Consider the following 18445-nt stretch of genomic DNA (forward strand, 5'->3'; position numbering starts at 1 on the left):
AATGAACAACAAGAGCAACTGCACCATCCCACCCTCCCGCGATCAGTGAAGCCAATGGGGACTCTCCTCCTGAGGACACGCCTCCCTGGGGCTTAGCCTACGGTTCCCGTGAGAGTTGCACAACCCAAAAGGGAGCGCGAAAGGGGTAGGCTCCGCCTCAGCCGTGGAGAGGAAGCCAATGCGAAGCGTTTGGTCATGGAAAACACGCGGCCGCCCAGGCGCAGGTGCACGCCCCTCCCCGATGTAGGCAAAGGATTGGGTCCGCGCAGTCGAAAAGATCAATAGACACGTAAACGAGCCCCAAGAAAAAGGGGCGGAGCCCATCCCTGAAAGCGAGGAGCAGATTGGCCTCTCGGAGACCGCGTCCCCGAAGGACGGGCCGGCGGGCTTTTGGAACTGGTGTGTCCTTTCCCTCCCGCCGCCTGTGCCGTTTCTGCAACGAAATGGTTTAAGTCGGACCCGCTTTGTTTTTCTCTCCTTGTCGAGAACATCTAACCCGTATGGTCCTGAATGTGTTTGAACCATTAAGCAAGAAAGGCTTTTACCCTAACGCCGCGCGGGGCTGGCGGGTTCCCTATGGCAACAGGCTACAGGCACGCCGCTGGTTGAGTTTGCGCAGGCGCCGACGGAAGTGGGCCGCAGGAAGCGGAAGTCTCGCCTTTCTCGCGCTTTCTCTTCGGAGGCGGACGCATCGCGGAGGCGACGGGAGCTTTCTGAGAGCGCAGCCACCGCCAGCCACCATGTGAGGCCACCGAGGCTTAAACGGCGGGAGTGGGTGGAGGATGTAAATTTGACCACTTACCGGTGGAAGGGGATGGGTAGAGCGGGGCGCGGATACGGAGATTTTAGGGGTCAAGTGGGGTACTTTTCTCCTGTTGAGTTTGAGAACGCGCGTGGGGCTTTGATGGCTCCTGAGTTCAGGAGTGGGAAAAGCTTTATCAGACAACCGGTTGGCGGCTTTACCAAATAGTCTTATTGAAATGAATTTTAAGCGGAAGCGATATTACGAATAAAGAACCTAGGCGAGTAAAGTATGGACTTTTAGGAATAACGATTTGAGGTGAGGAACTATCCGGATAATTTGAGCTGGAGACGGTTAGCGTTTCGACCTAATTCGCGACATTTCCGGATAATGAGAGACAGGAATAATTTTACTTATTTATCCGTTAAGCAATTTTCTTATTGAGTGCTCATGTATCAGACACGGCTTTACATGCCTGGGCTCTATCAGTGAAACCCCCTCCACAAGAAAAGTCTTCTACTGCAGCTTATGGGGCAGGAAAAGGCAGGTGGTTAATGTAATGACAATAAACAGGTGAAGTATATGGTGTGTTAGGTGACGGGGGCTATGAATAAAGAAACGAGAGAGCAGAGTAAAAACAATGGCTAATGTCAATTTTGAGAGACAGTAACTTAACTAGCACAGAAGGACACATTGAGAAGGCAACATTTGAGCAAAAGACCTGAAGAAAGTGAGAGAGTGAACCACAGAGATACCTGGGGAGGCATCCAGGCAGAGGGAAAAGCAAATGTAGAGGCCCGAGTTGAAAATTTGCCTAATATCTTAACTACCCAGGAGGACACTGTGGCTGGAACAGAGTAAAAGAAAGGAATAGATGCAGAGCATGGTAAAAGCTTTGGATTTTTACACTGAGATGGGAGCCATGGGAGGGTTTTGAAGAGTGAGATGATGTGACTTAGGTTTTGGCACAGCCCCTGGGACTGCTCTGTGGAGAACACTGTTGGGGAGTGTGGGTGGAGGTAGACCAGTAGAACTCTAGGAGAGATGACGGAGGTTCAGGTCTTGGTAAGAGATGATCAGATTCTGGACATATTTTAGAGGCAGATGACAAGCTTTGCTGACAGATTGAATGTAGGATGTGAGAGAAAAAGTAGAATCAAGTTGCTATCAGAGTTTTTGCTGAAAGAATTAGGAGGATGGTGTTACCATTGATGGAGATGAGGGCGGCTGTGGATAGAATAAGTTGAGGTGGTTCGGCATTGTGGAGCTCAACCTAGGATGTGCAAGATTGGAATTTATTAGGCATCCAAATGGTGATGCCAAGTGAGGACTGAGTAGGAGGGTAGGTGTGTTGGGGAAAGGTTGGAAAGACACTGAGTGCAAGGTCATGAGCACCCATGCTCCAGCTTCCTAGCTCTCTCACCTATGGTTTCATACTGACTCACTCAGGAGCCTCCTCAACAAACCCAAGAGTGAGATGACCCCAGAGGAGCTGCAGAAGCGGGAGGAGGAGGAGTTTAACACGGGCCCACTATCCGTGCTCACACAGTCAGTCAAGAACAACACCCAGGTGCTCATCAACTGTCGAAACAACAAGAAACTCCTGGGCCGCGTGAAGGCTTTTGACAGGTAAAGGCTTTTTGACAGGGTCTTGGGAGGGGTTCTGGCCAGACCTGGAGAAGCAGTCCCAGCTCCATTATGAGGAGGCAGAATACCAGGTTTCTCAAAAAAGCTGGGAGAGTAAGTACCTTAAAACCCGAGGTGTGACTGTCTCTTGCTGCCCCTCCAGCTGTGCAGTACAGTGGTTATGGGCATCTACTTAGGAGCCAGTCCTCAAGGGTTCATATCCCAACTCTGCCTCTTAGCAGCCACGTGACCTTTGGCCAGTGACTACCATCTGAACAGTGGTAGTAATCGTGGTGGTTGCAAAGATTCAGTGGCTTGATACATGTCAAATGTAGTAAGTCACTAGAAGCATGGCATCTGGCACAAGGCTGTTCTCAGTCTCGTTATTACATAATTAGAGTGTGCACCGTGCCAGGTACTGTTTTAGACTCTGGAGACACTGCAATGACTAAAACAAACGTGTTTCCTAAATTCAAGGAGCTTGTTATAGGTAGGGAAGCTGACGAGAAGTGTTAAGTTCTATGGAGTAAAGTAAAGCCGGGTAAGGATAATGGAGCACTGGGAAGGGGGTGCTGTCTTATCTGGTTAAGAGGCCCCATCTGAAGAGGCAGCAGTGGACAGACCTGAATAAAATGAACAGGCAAGCTAGGGTCTGAGTGTTGATTAAAAAATCAACAGCAAGTGATTTTTCTCTCTCAGCTTCAGTTTTCTTATGCCCCCCGTAGAACAGTGGTGAGGACTAGATGATATTACGTATGAAAAGCACGTGACTCAGTACCTAACACATGATAAATGCTCAATAAACATATAAGCTGAATTTTTTAGCCTCTGGAAAGTGCTATCCTCACAGTCGTGTGCTGAGGCTGAATGCTGGGACATGTTAGCCACTAGCTATACATGACCACAAACAAACCTTTCCCTCTGAGTAAAACAAGATTAAGAACAACAGGAAGTGCTGAGCACAAGGAAGCAGATAGATGTGGATTTAAACACAGGCTCTGCCACTTTAAAGTGTGACCTGGGGTAAGTGAAGTCATCCCACTGTGTTTGGTGTCCTGCTGTAGAGGTGGAGGTCATACGTGTTTACATTCTGGGAATGAAATGCGGTGATTGACGGCTTAACGCTTAGACTGGGAATCGAACCAGCAACCTTTTGGTCTGCAGAACAACACGGGATGACACTCAAGCAACTGAGCCATACCAGCCAGAGCACCTCATTCTTGATTTTTTAAAATTGTTTTCTTACCATTTGTAGATATTTCCATATGTCCTCTTATCCCTCCACCTTGGTTTAGTTTTTCGTCATAGCAGTTACCACCTGACAGCATGTTACAGTCCAGGTATCTGGTCACTTGCTTAGCATCCTGGTCCGCTCGCTAGAACGCACACCCCATGAGGGCAGGGATAGTGTCTGTTTTTTTCATTGCAAGCATTCGTTGAGTGAACTAATCCCTACTATCTTCACACATGCCCACCTAGCCCCCCAAGGACAGGGACAAAGCAGAATGAGTGGAGGCTCATGTGCTGCCACAGGCCCCAGGGGCCTCTGGTCTCCAAAGAGAAGCAACTCCTTTGCTGATGCCTCCAGAAATAGTGGGAATTAAAAAGCGCAGGCAGGACCATTTTGTTTGCCTTCGCTCTGTGCCAGGCCCTGTTCTGAGTACTTTACAAGAATGCTGTGTTGATTCATTTAATCTTCACAGCAGCCCTATGAGGTGGGCACCATGAATGTCTCCATTTTAGAGAGGAAACTGTGGCACAGGGATGGTGTCCTTTGCCCCAGCCTCCATCTGAGGCCTTCCGTTGCTGCTGCAGGAGGGAAGCAGCACCTCAAAGAGGACGGCAGGTCAGAAGGCTGTCCCCTCACGCCTGGTGCCTCCCCACTCCCTGTCCCCACTAGGCACTGCAACATGGTGCTGGAAAATGTGAAGGAGATGTGGACCGAGGTCCCCAAGAGCGGCAAGGGCAAGAAGAAGTCCAAGCCAGTCAACAAGGACCGCTACATCTCCAAGATGTTCCTGCGTGGGGATTCAGTCATTGTGGTCCTGCGGAACCCGCTCATCGCTGGCAAGTAGGGGCTTCCTCCCTGCCGCCAAAACTCACTCCCTCATCCTGCAAAGACCTGGCTGTCCACATGAAAACAATAAAATCCTGTGTTTTTTCTAGTGGCATCTGTCTGTTCTCAGGGCCTTGTTAGTGGGGCGGGCTTGGCAGAGGGAGGCAGCTGGGCTTGGGACCGGTCCAAGCACTGGGATCAGTACCTCTCTGCACAGGTGACGAGGCCTTGCCTCTGCCTCTTCCAGGCCTCAGTTTCCCCATATGTGAAGTGAGTCTGTTGGACACAGAAAGTTTTTGCTCTTAATCTTTCCTAGCTACTCATTACTCCATCTCTCCTTTCTCCCTGCCTTTCGATGAGTCAGCCTTGCTCGAAATTTCTTGTGGTCTTTTTTTCTATTTGTTCAGTAAGGGAAGCATCCCCCAGTTACCTCCTCTGTGCCATTAAATGCTTGCAGCTTTATCTTAATAGTACCTTTCTAGAGAAGCAACCCTCAAGAGTGTTTGGTGCGTGTGCACACACATAATTTTATTTATATACATTGCAAATAGTTAAGCATCAAGAGATCACATGAACATTCCCTCTTGGGGTTTCTCTTAGGCAGGGGGAGAGTGACGGCACGATGTCCACGTTGATGTCCATGTTATCATGGCAACATGTCGCTGAAGATGAGCAGTGCTACCCCCAGGGGACGTGGCCATCACAGACTCCCAGCCATGCAGCCCACCTCAGTCATTTCCCTTTATGACCTGGCCCAAAAGATTCTCTCTCACACCAAAAAAAACAAAACACAGCTGTTCTCATGCTTTATTTACAAGGACCTTGCCCTTCCAGAACCCCCAAGGGAGCAAGGCCACCTCATACTTAAAGGACTGAGTTTGTCCAGGAAGCTGGAGACCTGAGGAAAATAACACCCGGGTAATAACTGAATTTAAGTGTGTATCTGGGAGGGGGATTAAAAGTGAGGGTCTTGCTTATGTATAGGTGGTCCAGCTACAGTGTGGCTGTTGGATACCCCCAATTCTCCTAGTGCCCAGGGGGCCACCCAGGAGGGTGGGAATGTGCAGCCACACTCCCCAGCTAGCAGCTAGCAGTGGTCCTGGCTTCTCTGGATGCAAGGTTTCAGCTGAATGCCTGTGATTATATCTACACTGAATCTTCCTCTCTTGACCCCAGTGGGCTCACACTTCTGTCTCCAACTCGATCTCCCATGAGCTCCAGACCTTTAGTCCTAGCTTAACGTGTCCAAAGAGCACTCTTGGTCCACCCCACCCTGAACACAACCTCCCTCTCTTTTTCCTCTCCACAGTCAAACCTACTATGAGTCTTCCTGGATTTCCCTCCTTGCTGAACTTTCTGATACAATCTGTTGCCAGATCCTCAGTTCTACCTTTAAAATAGCTCAAGTCCAACTGCTTCACACTCCTCCATGGCTACCACCCTGGTTTAGCCACCATTATCTCCTGCCTGCAGTCTCCTCACTGGGCTCCCAGCTTCCTAATAATCTGTTGCCCCACAGGGCAGACGGAAGGCTCTGTTTAAAACATTAGCCCGTGAGCCTGGCCAGGGAGCTCAGTTGGTTAGAGTATTGTCCTGATGCACCAAGGTTGTGAGCTTGAGCCCCTGTTAGAGCACATACAAGAAGCAACCAATGGCTCTGGCTGCTGTGGCTCAGTTGGTTGAGCACTGTGCTGTGCACTGAAAGGTCGCTAGTTCAATGCCCAGCCAGGGCACATACCCAGGTTTCAGGTTCGATCCCCGGTAGGGGTGCATATAGGAGGCAACTGATCCATATTTCTCCCTCATGTCGATTTTTCTCTCTAAAATATCAATTAAAACTTTTTAAAAAGAAACAACCAATGAATGCATAAATAAGTGGAACAACAAATTGACGTTTCTCTCAAATTAATAAATTAGAAAACACACATTAGCTCATGAGATGCTCCTGCTAAGAATTTTCAATGTACCTGGAATAAAATCCCAACTCTGCCCCTGCCCACTTCTCTCCGTCTGTTGGCTCTGACTCACCCCAGCTTCAGCCACACAGGCCACCTTTCTGTTCCTAAAATATCACCAAGCTCCTTCCTATCCCAGGGCTTCTGCAGGTGCTGTTCCTTCTGCCTAGAGTCTTGCCTGTCAGTTCTTCCCAAAGCTGTCTACCTGTTGCAGGTATGGCTTAAATGTCATCTCCTCAGAGATGCCCTCCCTGACCACCCTAGATCCCCTTCTAATTTTTCTTCATAAGCCATTCCACAGTGTATAATATAACTTGACGTCCTGTCTTCACAGTCTCTTAAGCCCACTCAGTTGTGAACTCTAGGAGGGCAGGGGTTTGTCTGCTGTTTTCTTCCCCCCATTTCCCTAGTGCCCTCCACAAGGGGCCTGGTACACAGTAGGCGCTCGATAAATACATGCTGAGTGATCACAGGAATCCCGGTGCTTAGCAGTGACTTTCCAAGACCCGGCTGGCCTCATCCCCAGGCCTTGGGAGGTTCCCCGAGGATGGGACTCGACCAGTGGCAACTTGGCAGGTTCTGGAGCCCAAAGGCAGGGTCTGAGAGGCAGGCTCCCGGGGCTGGCGCGGCTCGCCAAGGCTGCAGCGCAGGCGGCAGCGGTGCCAGCCGCGGCGGACCTCGGACTGCACCTGCAACGGGCCGGCGCTCAGTCGGGACGCCGTTCCCGGCGCGGCCGCCAGAGGGCGCGGGCGGCGAGCCGGGGCTCTCCCTACCTCCTTGTTGATGAAGCAGTAGAGGAAGCTGACCAGCAAGCCCTGCCAAACGAGGCGCGGTGTTAAATCAGGGGTTGGGGCAGAATTATAAACACCTCTTTAGGAGCTCGGACCCTTGCTAGGCCCAAGACCACCTCGGCTGCTGCTGCCCAGGGCCTAGACTTTTGCAATCACCTCCCTGGCTCCTGGCGCCCCCAGCCCCCCTCTTGCCCTCCCCAGTTTGCTGAGCACCCTGGATGTGATAACCGCTTCCCTACTTTCTGTCCCACTTGGGCAAGCTGCTTAACCCCACTGGGTCTCACTTTCTTCATCTGGAAAATGGGGTAATACAGTGGTGGTTGTGAGAATTGAGGTTGCAAGAAGTTACAGTGTCTGGCCCAGTGTTAAACCTTTTTCTTAACCTTATTATGACTTATCTTGCCATTATCATGTAATATTACATAATCATTATTAAGTATTAAACCAATAGTTTATTATGATTAATTATTATTTACTGAATTTTAATTATCACTGTAAATTATTATAATTATTAGTCTTGTATGTTTCATATATAAATATAAAATAATTTATAATTAATAATAAATTACTTGAGAAATTAATACACACCAACTATTTCTATGTGTTATTGGTAATATATTACTTGTCTTATCTCCCCCTTGCTCCCGCTGGCTCCCACTCTTCAGGCATGCCAGCCTTCCTCCATCATGATAGACACTCTCTCCCACCTCAGGGATCTTACACTTGAGGTTTCTCTTACTGGAACATTTCCCCCCAAGTACCTGCTTCCCTCATTCCCTCACTTTCTTCCCATCTCTGCTCCAATATCTTTTTCTCAGGGAGGCTTCCCTAACCCCCTGTCTGTAACCCCATCCTTTGTCTGATCCTCACCTCTATTTTCTTGCTTTTCCTATAGGCACATCTTACTATCTGCCATTGTGTATATTTTACTTATATACCATGCATAGCATCTGTCTCTCCACTAGAATGTAGAGACCATTTGGTTCTTGGCCATATCCCCACAGTGAGCTAGGAAAAGTGCTTAGCCCATAGTAAGTATTCAATAAAATGTTTGCTGGATTTAATGAAATGAACAGGCTTGTGGGATGAGACTAGTGTTGTCCCCACTTTAGAGATGAGGAAACTAAGGCCCAAGGAGGTGAAGCAGAGTGGGGACTGGGGTTAGGGCAAGCACGTGCAGGGCTGGCCTTAAATTTTGGAGTGAGTGCCTTATATTTTTCGTTTTAAGCACCTCCCTTTCCCGCCCTAGCTCTGACCCTGAGGTGAAGGCCACAGAGCCAGCTCTGACACCGGAATTTGGCCCCAGCCCTGTCGGGTCTCAAAGCCCTAGATCTTCACCAAGAGGCAGTACTGCTGAGGCCTCCTGTCTTGGTCTCTGCTGCTTCCTCAGCTCAGAACAGCACCAGCTCAGTATTTTGTGTAGAATGAATGAACAAATTCCCATAGCCACACCCAACTCAGTGGCTAGGTCAGAGGATGACTGCAGTCCTCCTGCCCTCTGGGGAGAAGGGCCCCTATGGACCGGTGTAGCCTGCACCCACAAAGAGCACCTGGAAGGATCTGAGGAAGATCTCAAAGCCGAGCTTGGCTAAGCGCAGGTGCCCCTGGGCTTGTTCCTCCGTCACGGGAGCAAACACGACCTCGTGGACACCCAGCAGGGGCACCAGAGTCAGAGTGGAGCGAGCCAGCCTGAAAATAGAGGGCGGCAGTTGGCCAGGGGCCCGGGGCCCAGCGCCCCATTTCGCATCCGGCCCTCTTCCTCTCCTTCCCCCCATCCCTACCCCCACCCTCCCCTACCTCAGCCTGTAGTCGGCACAGCGCATCTGCTGCGTCCTCAGCTTGGACACGAGGATGCCAAGAATGCGGATAAAGATGAAGAAATTAATCTGCGGGGAAGGATAGAGGCTGAGCCAGCCTGATCCGGTCCTGGGAGGCAGAGGGTGGCGCCCCTCTTCCCAGGATGGGAAATCCCTGAGGACTGCCTGGAGGAGGTGGGGCCGGCCGTACCAAAATGGTCATGAGGATAGGGGTGCGTATGATCCACCAAATGGCCTTAACATCGTTCCGCTCCCAGCACCTGGAGTAGGGGTTGTAGAGCTAAGAGATTGAAAACCGCTGGAGGCACCGGTCACGCTTTCACTCCCCAGGTCCCGCCCGCCTTCCTTAATGCCACACCCACATTTTTTAAAGCCCCGCCTGCCACTATCCTGGCCCTGCCCTCACCCCACCCCTTCCAGTTGTCCTCGAACGCAACTTTCCCAAGCCGCCATTCTTTTAGACACCCACCCACCTTCCCTCCAGGTCCCCAGGTGCCACCAGAACCACCCCGCGATTCCATCGCACCCGCCCAGGTGCCTCCAAGCCCCGCCCCCAGGCCCCGCCCAGACTCCCCCCCGCCCCCCCGCAACTCACTGCGTGTTTTCGTACAGGTACCTGACGATCACCCAGGGAATGACGAAAAGCGCGGGGGCCCCTGTGCAGACCCCGACCCCCACCCCCCACCCCGCCGCAGCTGTCAGCACTCGCACGGGCCCAGCCTGGCCCAAGACCCGCGGAATTCCCCCGCCGAGATGGGGAAGCAAAAGCCTAGAGAGAGGAAGAGACCCCCTGAGGCCGACCAGCAGGGTAGTCGGGGAGCGGTGGTGCGCTAGGCTGGGCAGGGCACAGGGTCGGGGCTCACCCCAGCCGAAGAGCAGGTAGCCACGGAAGTGGCCCCCCTCGGAGCCTCCCACGAGCACCAGGAGGCTGTGCAGGTAGATGCCCTCCACCAGCAGCCACGTGTAGTTGGCGCCCACGCAGTACTGGGTCACGATCTGGGCCGTTCTGCAGGCGGCTAGAGCCTAGGGGGTGGCCAGACAGGAGGCGGGGGCACTCAGGGCCATCAGGGTGTCTCCAAGCTTTCCTCCACCTGGTCGCCCTTCCACCCCCATCTTGTCATCAAATATTCTCCCACTCTGTATGGCCAAAGGATGGTACCCGTGTTTCATTTCTCTCACCCTATATGACCTCTCCCACTCTAACGTCTCAAACAACTGGTGTCTTCCATCTCACTATCAAAGTTCCCCCAGAATTCCCCGAATATGGTTTCTCCCGCCCATCTCCTAAGAACTGAACTCAACTACTCCACCTACCCAAAGGTTTCTCCCATCTCGTCACTCCTCTCCCACCAGCACATGGACCCTCCACCCCATGCTTCCTAACAATTTCCTAACACGTTGCTACCAGGCAGTTTATCTCTGCTCTGCCCCCCCCCCCCCCAGCCTCTAGTGTCTCAGTAATAACCTGGTAAGTACCAAATCCTCCCACCAGTTGGTCTCTCCCCATCCTGTCTCCGCCTCACCTCCAACAGAAGACTCTCTTATTGGTGGAAAGTCCAATGGTTGGTAATATAATAAAGAGAATGGAAAATCCCAATAAAGGAGGTAACAGGGTCAACAATGGAGGAGGCCGAGTTTGGAATCCCTCTCCAAAAGTATTTGGAGTGGTCAAGAGAGAGAGAAACTATTGATAGTACAGGGGGGTAGGTTAAGAAGCTCTTGACCCACCAGAAGAGGCAGAATCCCAATTTGAGAGGGAGAGAGATGATGCTCACCTGGTTCCACAGGATAGGGGCCTGGTCCCCAGGTGAGGGGCCAGGTGGAGGGAGCAGCCGGTCTCGGGTGAGGATGGCTGCTGCCCGCAGCATGAAAGACGTAAACAGGTTGATATGGATGTAGTTTCGAGTGCAGTGCAGTCGCCTGGGGATTTGGGAGGCAGTCTGGGGACCCATGAAGACCTGTCCTTGGTGACACAGAGCCCCTTAAACCACCTCCCAGCCCTTCCCACAGAACCGCCATTGGGTGCTTGATGCTGGTGGAGCCTGACCACCCACCTTACCGGGCAAACTGAGGCCCAGCCTCGGCCTCTGCCACTCACGGTTGGGGGGTCCCACCTGAAGAAACTCAAGATGAGCAGAGCGAGCAGCAGTGTGGCCAGGGACAGTGAGTAGCCCACGGTGTACACAACCTGTAGCCGCTCCAAGATCAGCCTTTGGTCCTGCGGGGTATAGGGGGAGACACAGGAACAGAACTCAGCTTTTCCCCCAGACCCGGAAAGGGGCTGGACAGACATCTATCTGCCCAGCACCCCAATTTTCTCTTTGGGATCCAACTACCCTTATTTCAGTGGGGCTAACTCCACCCCTCAGTTCTAGGGCTGTACATATGACCAGCTAATCAGAGCATTCTAACCACCCCCTCCACACACAAAGTGATTAGCCCAGGGTGGGCATATAACCCAAACCAGGGCAATAAGAGTCAGTCCTATAAGTTTGGTGCCAGATGGCCACTTGAAATATCAGGGGGATCACTTTGTAAATTATATGATTGTTTAACCACTATGCTGTACACCTGAAACTAATATAAAATAATATTGAATGTCAACTGTAATTTAAAAAATAACATTTAAAAAAAGAGTCAGTCCTGTGACATTATCCTGGAACTACTGAAAATGAAGCTCAATCTCCCCACAGTGTTGCTTGGTTGGTGGCATGTGAGCCTGGTGCTTATGGGAAAAACCTTTTCCACCCCACAGAAAAGATGAGACCAGCACAGAGGAAAACATAGGCATGACATGTTGAGCAACAAAGAGATTCCCAGCAACATCATTTGAGCACCAAGATCCAGCTGTGCCTGAAGCTGTATGTGGCCTTATACTTTTTAATCACAGAAGTAAATAGATATTTTTTTATCCATCAAGCAAGTTTAAGTTGAATTTCTATCACTTGGAACCCAGGGTCCTGAACAGTACAAGGGGTTTCAGGCTCGGTCTGAGGCGGCTGCCTTTTCACCTCTCCCTGGACACCCAACCTGAATCCCTCGCCTCTTCTTACCTGAATGGTCCCATTCTTCTCCGGGCTCTCACACTGAGAATGGTCTCTCCAAGGTCCCCACTGGCCATCATTGCCACAATGGCGGAGGACAAAACCTGCAGCCACTGTGAGGAATCGAGGGAGGGGAGCATGGGCACAGAGAAGGAGAGATGGAGACAGAAAGACCGACTGTGAGACAAAAGCAGAGCGAGATAGCCAATGTGATGATGATGGTGATGATGGTGATGATAAGCCTTTAGATGGAATTTTACACGTATTAATTTAATATTCATAAGAAGCCTGTGAAGTTGGTACTATCATCAATCCCATTTTACAGATGAGGAGATTGAGGTATGAAGAAATTAAATAAATTGCCCTGGACCACATAGCTGGTTAGGACAGGAAGGCCAGGATGCCCAAAGACAGGCTCAGAAAAAGGAGAGAAAACAAGAACCGGGTTGTCCTCAGAGAGATAAGAGACTGAGAAGGGGCATTTTGTGACAGAGCCAGGATCAGGGTGACCCAGCCAGGGTCGGACAGACAGAGGAGACACCCAGATGGACAGAGAGGAGCAGGAGATGGGGTGTAGGTGAGTTTTGGGGAAGTGGTGTCTGGGGCAAGGGTTAGGAGCTCTTTGTATTAGGAAAGGCCCACATTCCAGGGGGCACCTCACCGTAACGGTGCCAGGGCAGGTACCAGGGGCAGGACACACGGGCAGTGGTATTGGGTGCAGCATAGTCCCAGCAGACGTACATATCAAAGGACCCATTACAGGCGAGGCCTGGAGTGGGCGTAGGGGCAGACGTCGGGTGGACCTACTGCACCCCGTGCCCAAAGCGTCTCCCCCTTGCACACGCAGGCCCTGCCCTAGGTCCGCCCACCTGAGGTGGTCCAGCCCCACATCGCCACAGCTCCGCCCACCAGACCCCAGGGCCCCGCCCACCCTCCCAGCCCTACTCTGGGTTCCCCACCTAGCAAGTTCCCGAAGCACTGGCTTCCCACCCCTCTAGGCCCCTCCCAGGCTCCACCCAAACCCCGCCCCCATGCGGTCTATTTCAAGCGCAGCCCTGCCAAAGACCCCGCCCATTTCAAACTTGTTCCCAGGCTCCTCCCACTAATCTGAGTAGCATCCCGCTCAGATCTAGGCCCTTTCCACCGAGGCCAAGCCCACCCAGCCCTCCCCGACACGTCTACTCCACACAACTCTTTCAGGCCCGGCTCGCTAGTCCTAGGGCGGCTCAGAGCCTATTCCGCTCAACCACAGCGCTTCCGCGGCTCCCACCCACCCCGTCCCGGGCGGTCCAGCCCGCCTCCGGCCTCAGCTCACCTGCTGGGGGCTCCGCGGCCTCCAGGGTCTCCTGGCACTCCCGGCGGTAGCGTCCCCAGCGCTGGTACAGCTCCCCCGCCGTCTGTCCCTCAGATCCTGTCTACGGAAAAAGAGAAGGGAGGACTCCCCGACCGACCCCAGCTCCCAGCCAGCATGGTTCGTGTGGCCCAGACACCCCAGAGGTACTTGGAGGGGCTGTCCTGTTTGCCCGGGAGTCTTGGGTGGCTGAGAAACCTCTTCTACCTCTTGAGGGGTGCCTAGAAACCACCAGGGGGGTTGCTGTGGGGGACTGAAAACCTTCAAGAAAATTAAGGGACGCGGTGGCTGGATATCAACAGGAGGATTTGCGAGGGAAAGAAGGGGGACTGGAAACAACCATCCAAACTTGAACCTGTGCAAGCGGGCAGTCTTAAAACCCTCTCTGCGGGGCGGGGGGGGGGGAATTAACACCTTTCCCAGACCTCCCTCCAAGCCTTGAACTCATGTGGCAGCTCTGTCCTCACCTCCACCCTCTGGAGCAGCGGCCCCCACAGCGAGAGCAGCAGTAGCAGCCTCCAGGGGGCACAGTTTGCCATGGTGAAGGCAGCGGGGCATGGGGGTCGAAGGGTCAGGTCACGCAGGAGCAGCCGGCCTGGAGGGTCCGAGGGCAGAGTCAGAAGCCTCCGCCTCCCCGCCCCCCGTCCCCCGCCCCAGCCCCAGCGCCACCCGGCTTCCGGATTCACGCAGACCCCAAGGCAGCGCCCCCCCTCCCGCCCCCCATGTTGATTTGGGGGTTGGGGACGGGGCTGGGATCTGACACGTGATTCCCGGGCCCACCCCCAGCAGTTGCTGGAGTGGTGATAGGGGGGAGGGGGGGATGTTTGCTGAGGGCGTGGTTGCCCTAGAGCTGCGCTGGACGGAAGTGCTAATGTCACTCGGAGTCTAGACGTAGAGACTCAGGTGAACCTGGGGACCACCTTGGAGGGGAGGGCACAGAAACTGTCAGGCACGGAGCTTGAAATGACCCTCGGAGTTCCCACTCTCTGAGCCCAAAGGGTTTTCAAATTGCGGATGGAAACCCGACCTTATGAAACTTTCCCCGTCGTAGGTAAAGCCCAGAGTTGATGGCACATCACTCCCCTTGGGGTCTAGAGAGGCGTCAGACCCTGGGCGTAGGTCTGCAGAGACCCTCGTGCCTGGAAATCTAACTCTGAACCACGTAGGGAAAGGAGAGGCAGGGAGGATCTCAGCCCAGCCCAGACACAGTCAGAGATGCATGAGACAGAGATACAGGCAGAGAGACAGCGAGAGACCAGAGACCAAAAGGCAGAGAAATAGACAGAAATGTGGACTGGGAGATGAGGAGAGACATGGAGAGAGACCACACAACGGGGGAAACAGAGGTACAGAGCTATTTAGAGGTTAGACAGAGATTGGGAGACTTGGAGATGAAGATAAGATACCCGGAGACAGACAGACAGGAGCTTAGAGACTGTGGGCGCAGGGAGATAGAGACAAAGGCATAGGCTGAGAGAGAGGGACCCAGAGAGAGGGAGTCAGGGGACAGGGAGCCCTCACCTGTCCTGCTGCTGTCTCTGCTGCTGTCTGCCGCCTCCACCGCCTCCTGGGCTCTGAAGAGGTGACAGCTTGTAGTGGTGGGAGGGGGCGGGGCTAGGGCTGGCCAGGGAACAGGAAGGGGGACCTCTAGGGGAGCAGGGCGCCAGTCGCCTGTGAGTATCACCGGCACTCAGGGTCACATGGGAGAGCAGTCATGGAGCCATCATCCTGAGGACCCCCCCCCACAGTCTCTCACGCTCTCCCACCCAGCCATCGCCCACAGACTCTCAGGCAGTCATGCAGACACATGCACTGTCGCACACAGTCCCATTAACTGAGACACAGAGAGGCTCGGCACGGAATGTCACACACTGTTCCTCACAGAACATGTTCCTCACGCTCAGTAACAGTCGTACTATCTACAGTCACACCCAGAGAGCCAACGTCTCTCACCCATAGGTTGACGGTCATCCACAGGCACCCATAGCCACATATCCTCAGGTGTGGACCCCTGCACTCACACAGTGACACAATCACCACTTTCCACAGTTCCAGTGACACTGTGTCAGTCACATACATTCACACAATCACTAGGTCACGTCACAGACACCATCTGTCTTTACCACTGACCTGTGTGCCCCATGAAGACAGGGCCCAGGCATCTTTGGGTCCCCATTGTCACTCAGTACAGGTTTGGGCACAGAGTAGAGAGGCTCAAAGAATGATCATTGATTAAATAAAGGACAGTTATGTGGTTCCTCACATAGTCATACAATCCTTTAATGATACAATCAGAAGGCCACTCACGATGTTACACAGCCATACCCATTAATGCTCTCACACATCATTTCCCACACTTCACATAATCACCTGCAGGGGCCAGTCACATCCCAGCACCACACAGTACCCAGCTGTCCTGAGGCACACCCTCTCGCAGGCTCCCAGCATCATATTGTCACACTCTCACCTTCACACGGTCACATCCAGCAGTGTGACTGTCGTACAGATACACAATTCTCTCCATCACAGCCCCACCCGTGCTCACAAGTCACATGGGATCACACACCATCACTTCACAATCACATGAACCTGCGGCCTCACTCGGTCTCATGGTCACAATCACCACTGACCCCCACATCTCACAATCTCCACTTCCAGTGTCTGCCTTAAATATGAGGAACATCTAAAAGATGAGGAATGCCCTGGCTGGTGTGGCTCAGTTGGTTGAGCATAGTCCCATGCACCAGAAGGTGGCATGTTCGATTCCCCATTGGGGCACATGCCCGGGTTGCAGGCTCCATCCCCAGTAGGGGGGGTGCAGGAAGCGGCTGATCACTGTTTCTCTCAGTGGATGTTTCTCTATATCTCTCTCCCTCACCCTGCTCCTCTTTCTAGAGTCAATTAAAATATATTAAAGAATAAAATATGAGGAACCCTAAAATATGAGGAACATCTGTACGTGTAAGGGGAAGGCTTAGAAATGGCCTCCCAGCTCTCGGCGCCCTCACCCGCCTTTAACACTAACTACCAATGCACGCACATTAATCATACTATTAGCATTCATGAGTGCACACTCCCCTGGGATCTGTGAGATAAGTGGGTCAGAGGGGAGTCTGCCCATTTTGCAGAGGAGAAACTGAGGCCCAGAGGCCCCAGCAGGGTTAGGGAATAAGGGGTGGCGTGAGGTCCAGCACCAGGGCCTGGAAGGAGAAGGCATGTCTGGGAGAGGGGAGTGACATGGCAGGGGGGAGGGGGGTCTTGACTTCCTGGCCTCCAGCTGGCCTCCCTGCTCTCTGCCCCACTTTCCTGGCGCCCTCTGGGTCCTGGGAAAGGCTCAGTTCATGGGGTGGAGAGGGAAAGGGGTCTGAGATTGCCCAGCACCTCAGGGAGAGGCTGGGGTTGGGAGGGAATCTCTCCTTCGTCCCCAGAGGGCCTGGGGGGAGGGTCCCTCTGCTAGGACTGGGAAGGTAGGGGGAGGCTAGGATGGGGGAGGGGAGAAACTAGCAGGGAGGGGGAGCAGTGGAGAGGAATTGAGGTGGTGAGAGAAACAGGAAAAGAAACCAAGGTTCAAGAAAGAACAGAGACAGGAAGGGACAGAGATGAGAGAGACCAAGAGAAAGAGACAGACCAAAAGAGACAGGCAGAAAGAAATCCAAACAGAGAGAAATACACAGCGAGAAAGAGAAAGGAACCAGGGACTGAGAGAGGCCAGGGACTGAGAGAGAGACAGAGACAGAGAAGAGATATAAACTGAGAGATGGAGACATTGAGAGATGAAGATGAAGAGGGGGGGAGGGAGAGAGATCCTGAGAGATGGGGCCCTGAGGAGAGATGACTGAGGCAGGAGCTGTGGGGCTGAGCCTGATGCTGGGCTCAGAGCCCCGCAGCCCTTCACCAGCTCTGGGAGGACACAGGACTGAACAGGAGAGGGGGAAGGAGGGGAGATGCCCGGGTTCCTGACTGGACCCCAGCCCATCTCAGCCCTCCTGGGGTCCTCTGCAGTCTCCCAGGATCAGGGGGTGACAGCGAGGCCACAGGGGTAGCCACATGGGCCCTCCTCAATTCCCATGCTCAGGGCTTCTGGGAACGGCAGGCAGATAAACAGCGGTGCCCTGTGCCCGGCCCCTTGCTGTCCATCTCTCTCCATGCCACCCCCCCACCTTTAGTTCCAATCCTCCTTCCCCTTTTCTCCAGGCCCACACTCGGTTTGTCTGTCTTCCTCTCCTGCTTGCTGGGCTGTCTTTTTTCTTTTCTTCCCTCTGGCTTCATTCTGCTCCTCTGCGTGTTTCTCTTGCTCTCTTGCGTTCTCGAGACCAGCCTCTTTTTGCCTGTCTTTAAACTTTCTCCTTTCTCTTCCCCTTTTCCCATCTTCTCGCCGGGTGCCTGTCTGTTTCTCTCCCTCCATTGCCCCTGGTCCTGGGTTTCCAGGCTGTTGTCCTCTCTCTCCGCCTCCCAGCAATGACCAGGCGGTGCGCCCAGCTCAGGATGCAGTGGTGGGGGGGAAGCTGGAGGGCCTGTGCCTCCCCCAGGGGGCTGCCCAGCCAAGCAGAGCCTGTGGAGCAGGCAGGGGCCTGGAGTGCCAGCAGATGGTGCAGGAGAAATGAGGCAGAGAGGGATGGGGAGAGGGTGTGCCCCATGGGGACTGAGGCCAGAAATGGGAGGCCGAGCAGCCCCCTGAGATTCAGGACTGCTGAGAGGAGGCCTGAGAGACATAGACCCAGAAAGACACACACACACACAAAGACAGAGAGACAGAGATACGGAGTGAGAGAGAGCAATGGAGAGACAGAGACTGAGAGAGACATACAAACATGGGGATCCAAAGAAAGGCCGAGACAGAGACAGAGAGCTTGTGACACGTTTACATATGACCCAGAGACAGGGATATACACACACTCACACAGTCCAGAGAAAGACAGGAACCCAGAGGCACGAAGACTCAGAGATCCAGAGACCTAGAGAGAGAAACAATAAAACAAGGTATCTAAGAGAGAGACAGAGACATGGAGAAGTATAGAGATGGGAGCTCAGAGAGAGAGAGAGAGGGAGTAAAGGACAGAGAA

At 53.1% G+C, this 18445-nt stretch overlaps 2 protein-coding genes across 2 annotated transcripts; one reads left to right on the forward strand and one right to left on the reverse strand.

The window, feature by feature from the left end:
- The first annotated feature begins 101 nt into the window (after window positions 1–101).
- On the forward strand, window positions 102–4533 carry SNRPD2 (small nuclear ribonucleoprotein D2 polypeptide). Its single transcript, XM_081120066.1, has 3 exons — window positions 102–742; window positions 2192–2371; window positions 4269–4533. Exons 1-3 carry the CDS (start codon window positions 501–503, stop codon window positions 4441–4443), a joined length of 597 nt encoding a protein of 198 aa, XP_080976192.1. The 5' UTR covers window positions 102–500; the 3' UTR covers window positions 4444–4533.
- Window positions 4534–5217: 684 nt separating this feature from the next.
- On the reverse strand, window positions 5218–13921 carry GIPR (gastric inhibitory polypeptide receptor; the record flags this gene model as incomplete). Its single annotated transcript, XM_081120067.1, has 13 exons — window positions 5218–7068; window positions 7153–7194; window positions 8721–8859; window positions 8968–9056; window positions 9178–9247; window positions 9583–9643; window positions 9851–10010; window positions 10763–10907; window positions 11102–11205; window positions 12041–12144; window positions 12693–12800; window positions 13347–13446; window positions 13850–13921. 13 exons carry the CDS (start codon window positions 13919–13921, stop codon window positions 6865–6867), a joined length of 1398 nt encoding a protein of 465 aa, XP_080976193.1. The 3' UTR covers window positions 5218–6864.
- Between the last annotated feature and the right edge of the window lie 4524 nt (window positions 13922–18445).

This window comes from Miniopterus schreibersii (assembly GCF_964146895.1).
Source record: "Miniopterus schreibersii genome assembly, chromosome: 18".
In the NCBI taxonomy this organism is placed as follows: Eukaryota; Metazoa; Chordata; class Mammalia; order Chiroptera; family Miniopteridae; genus Miniopterus; species Miniopterus schreibersii.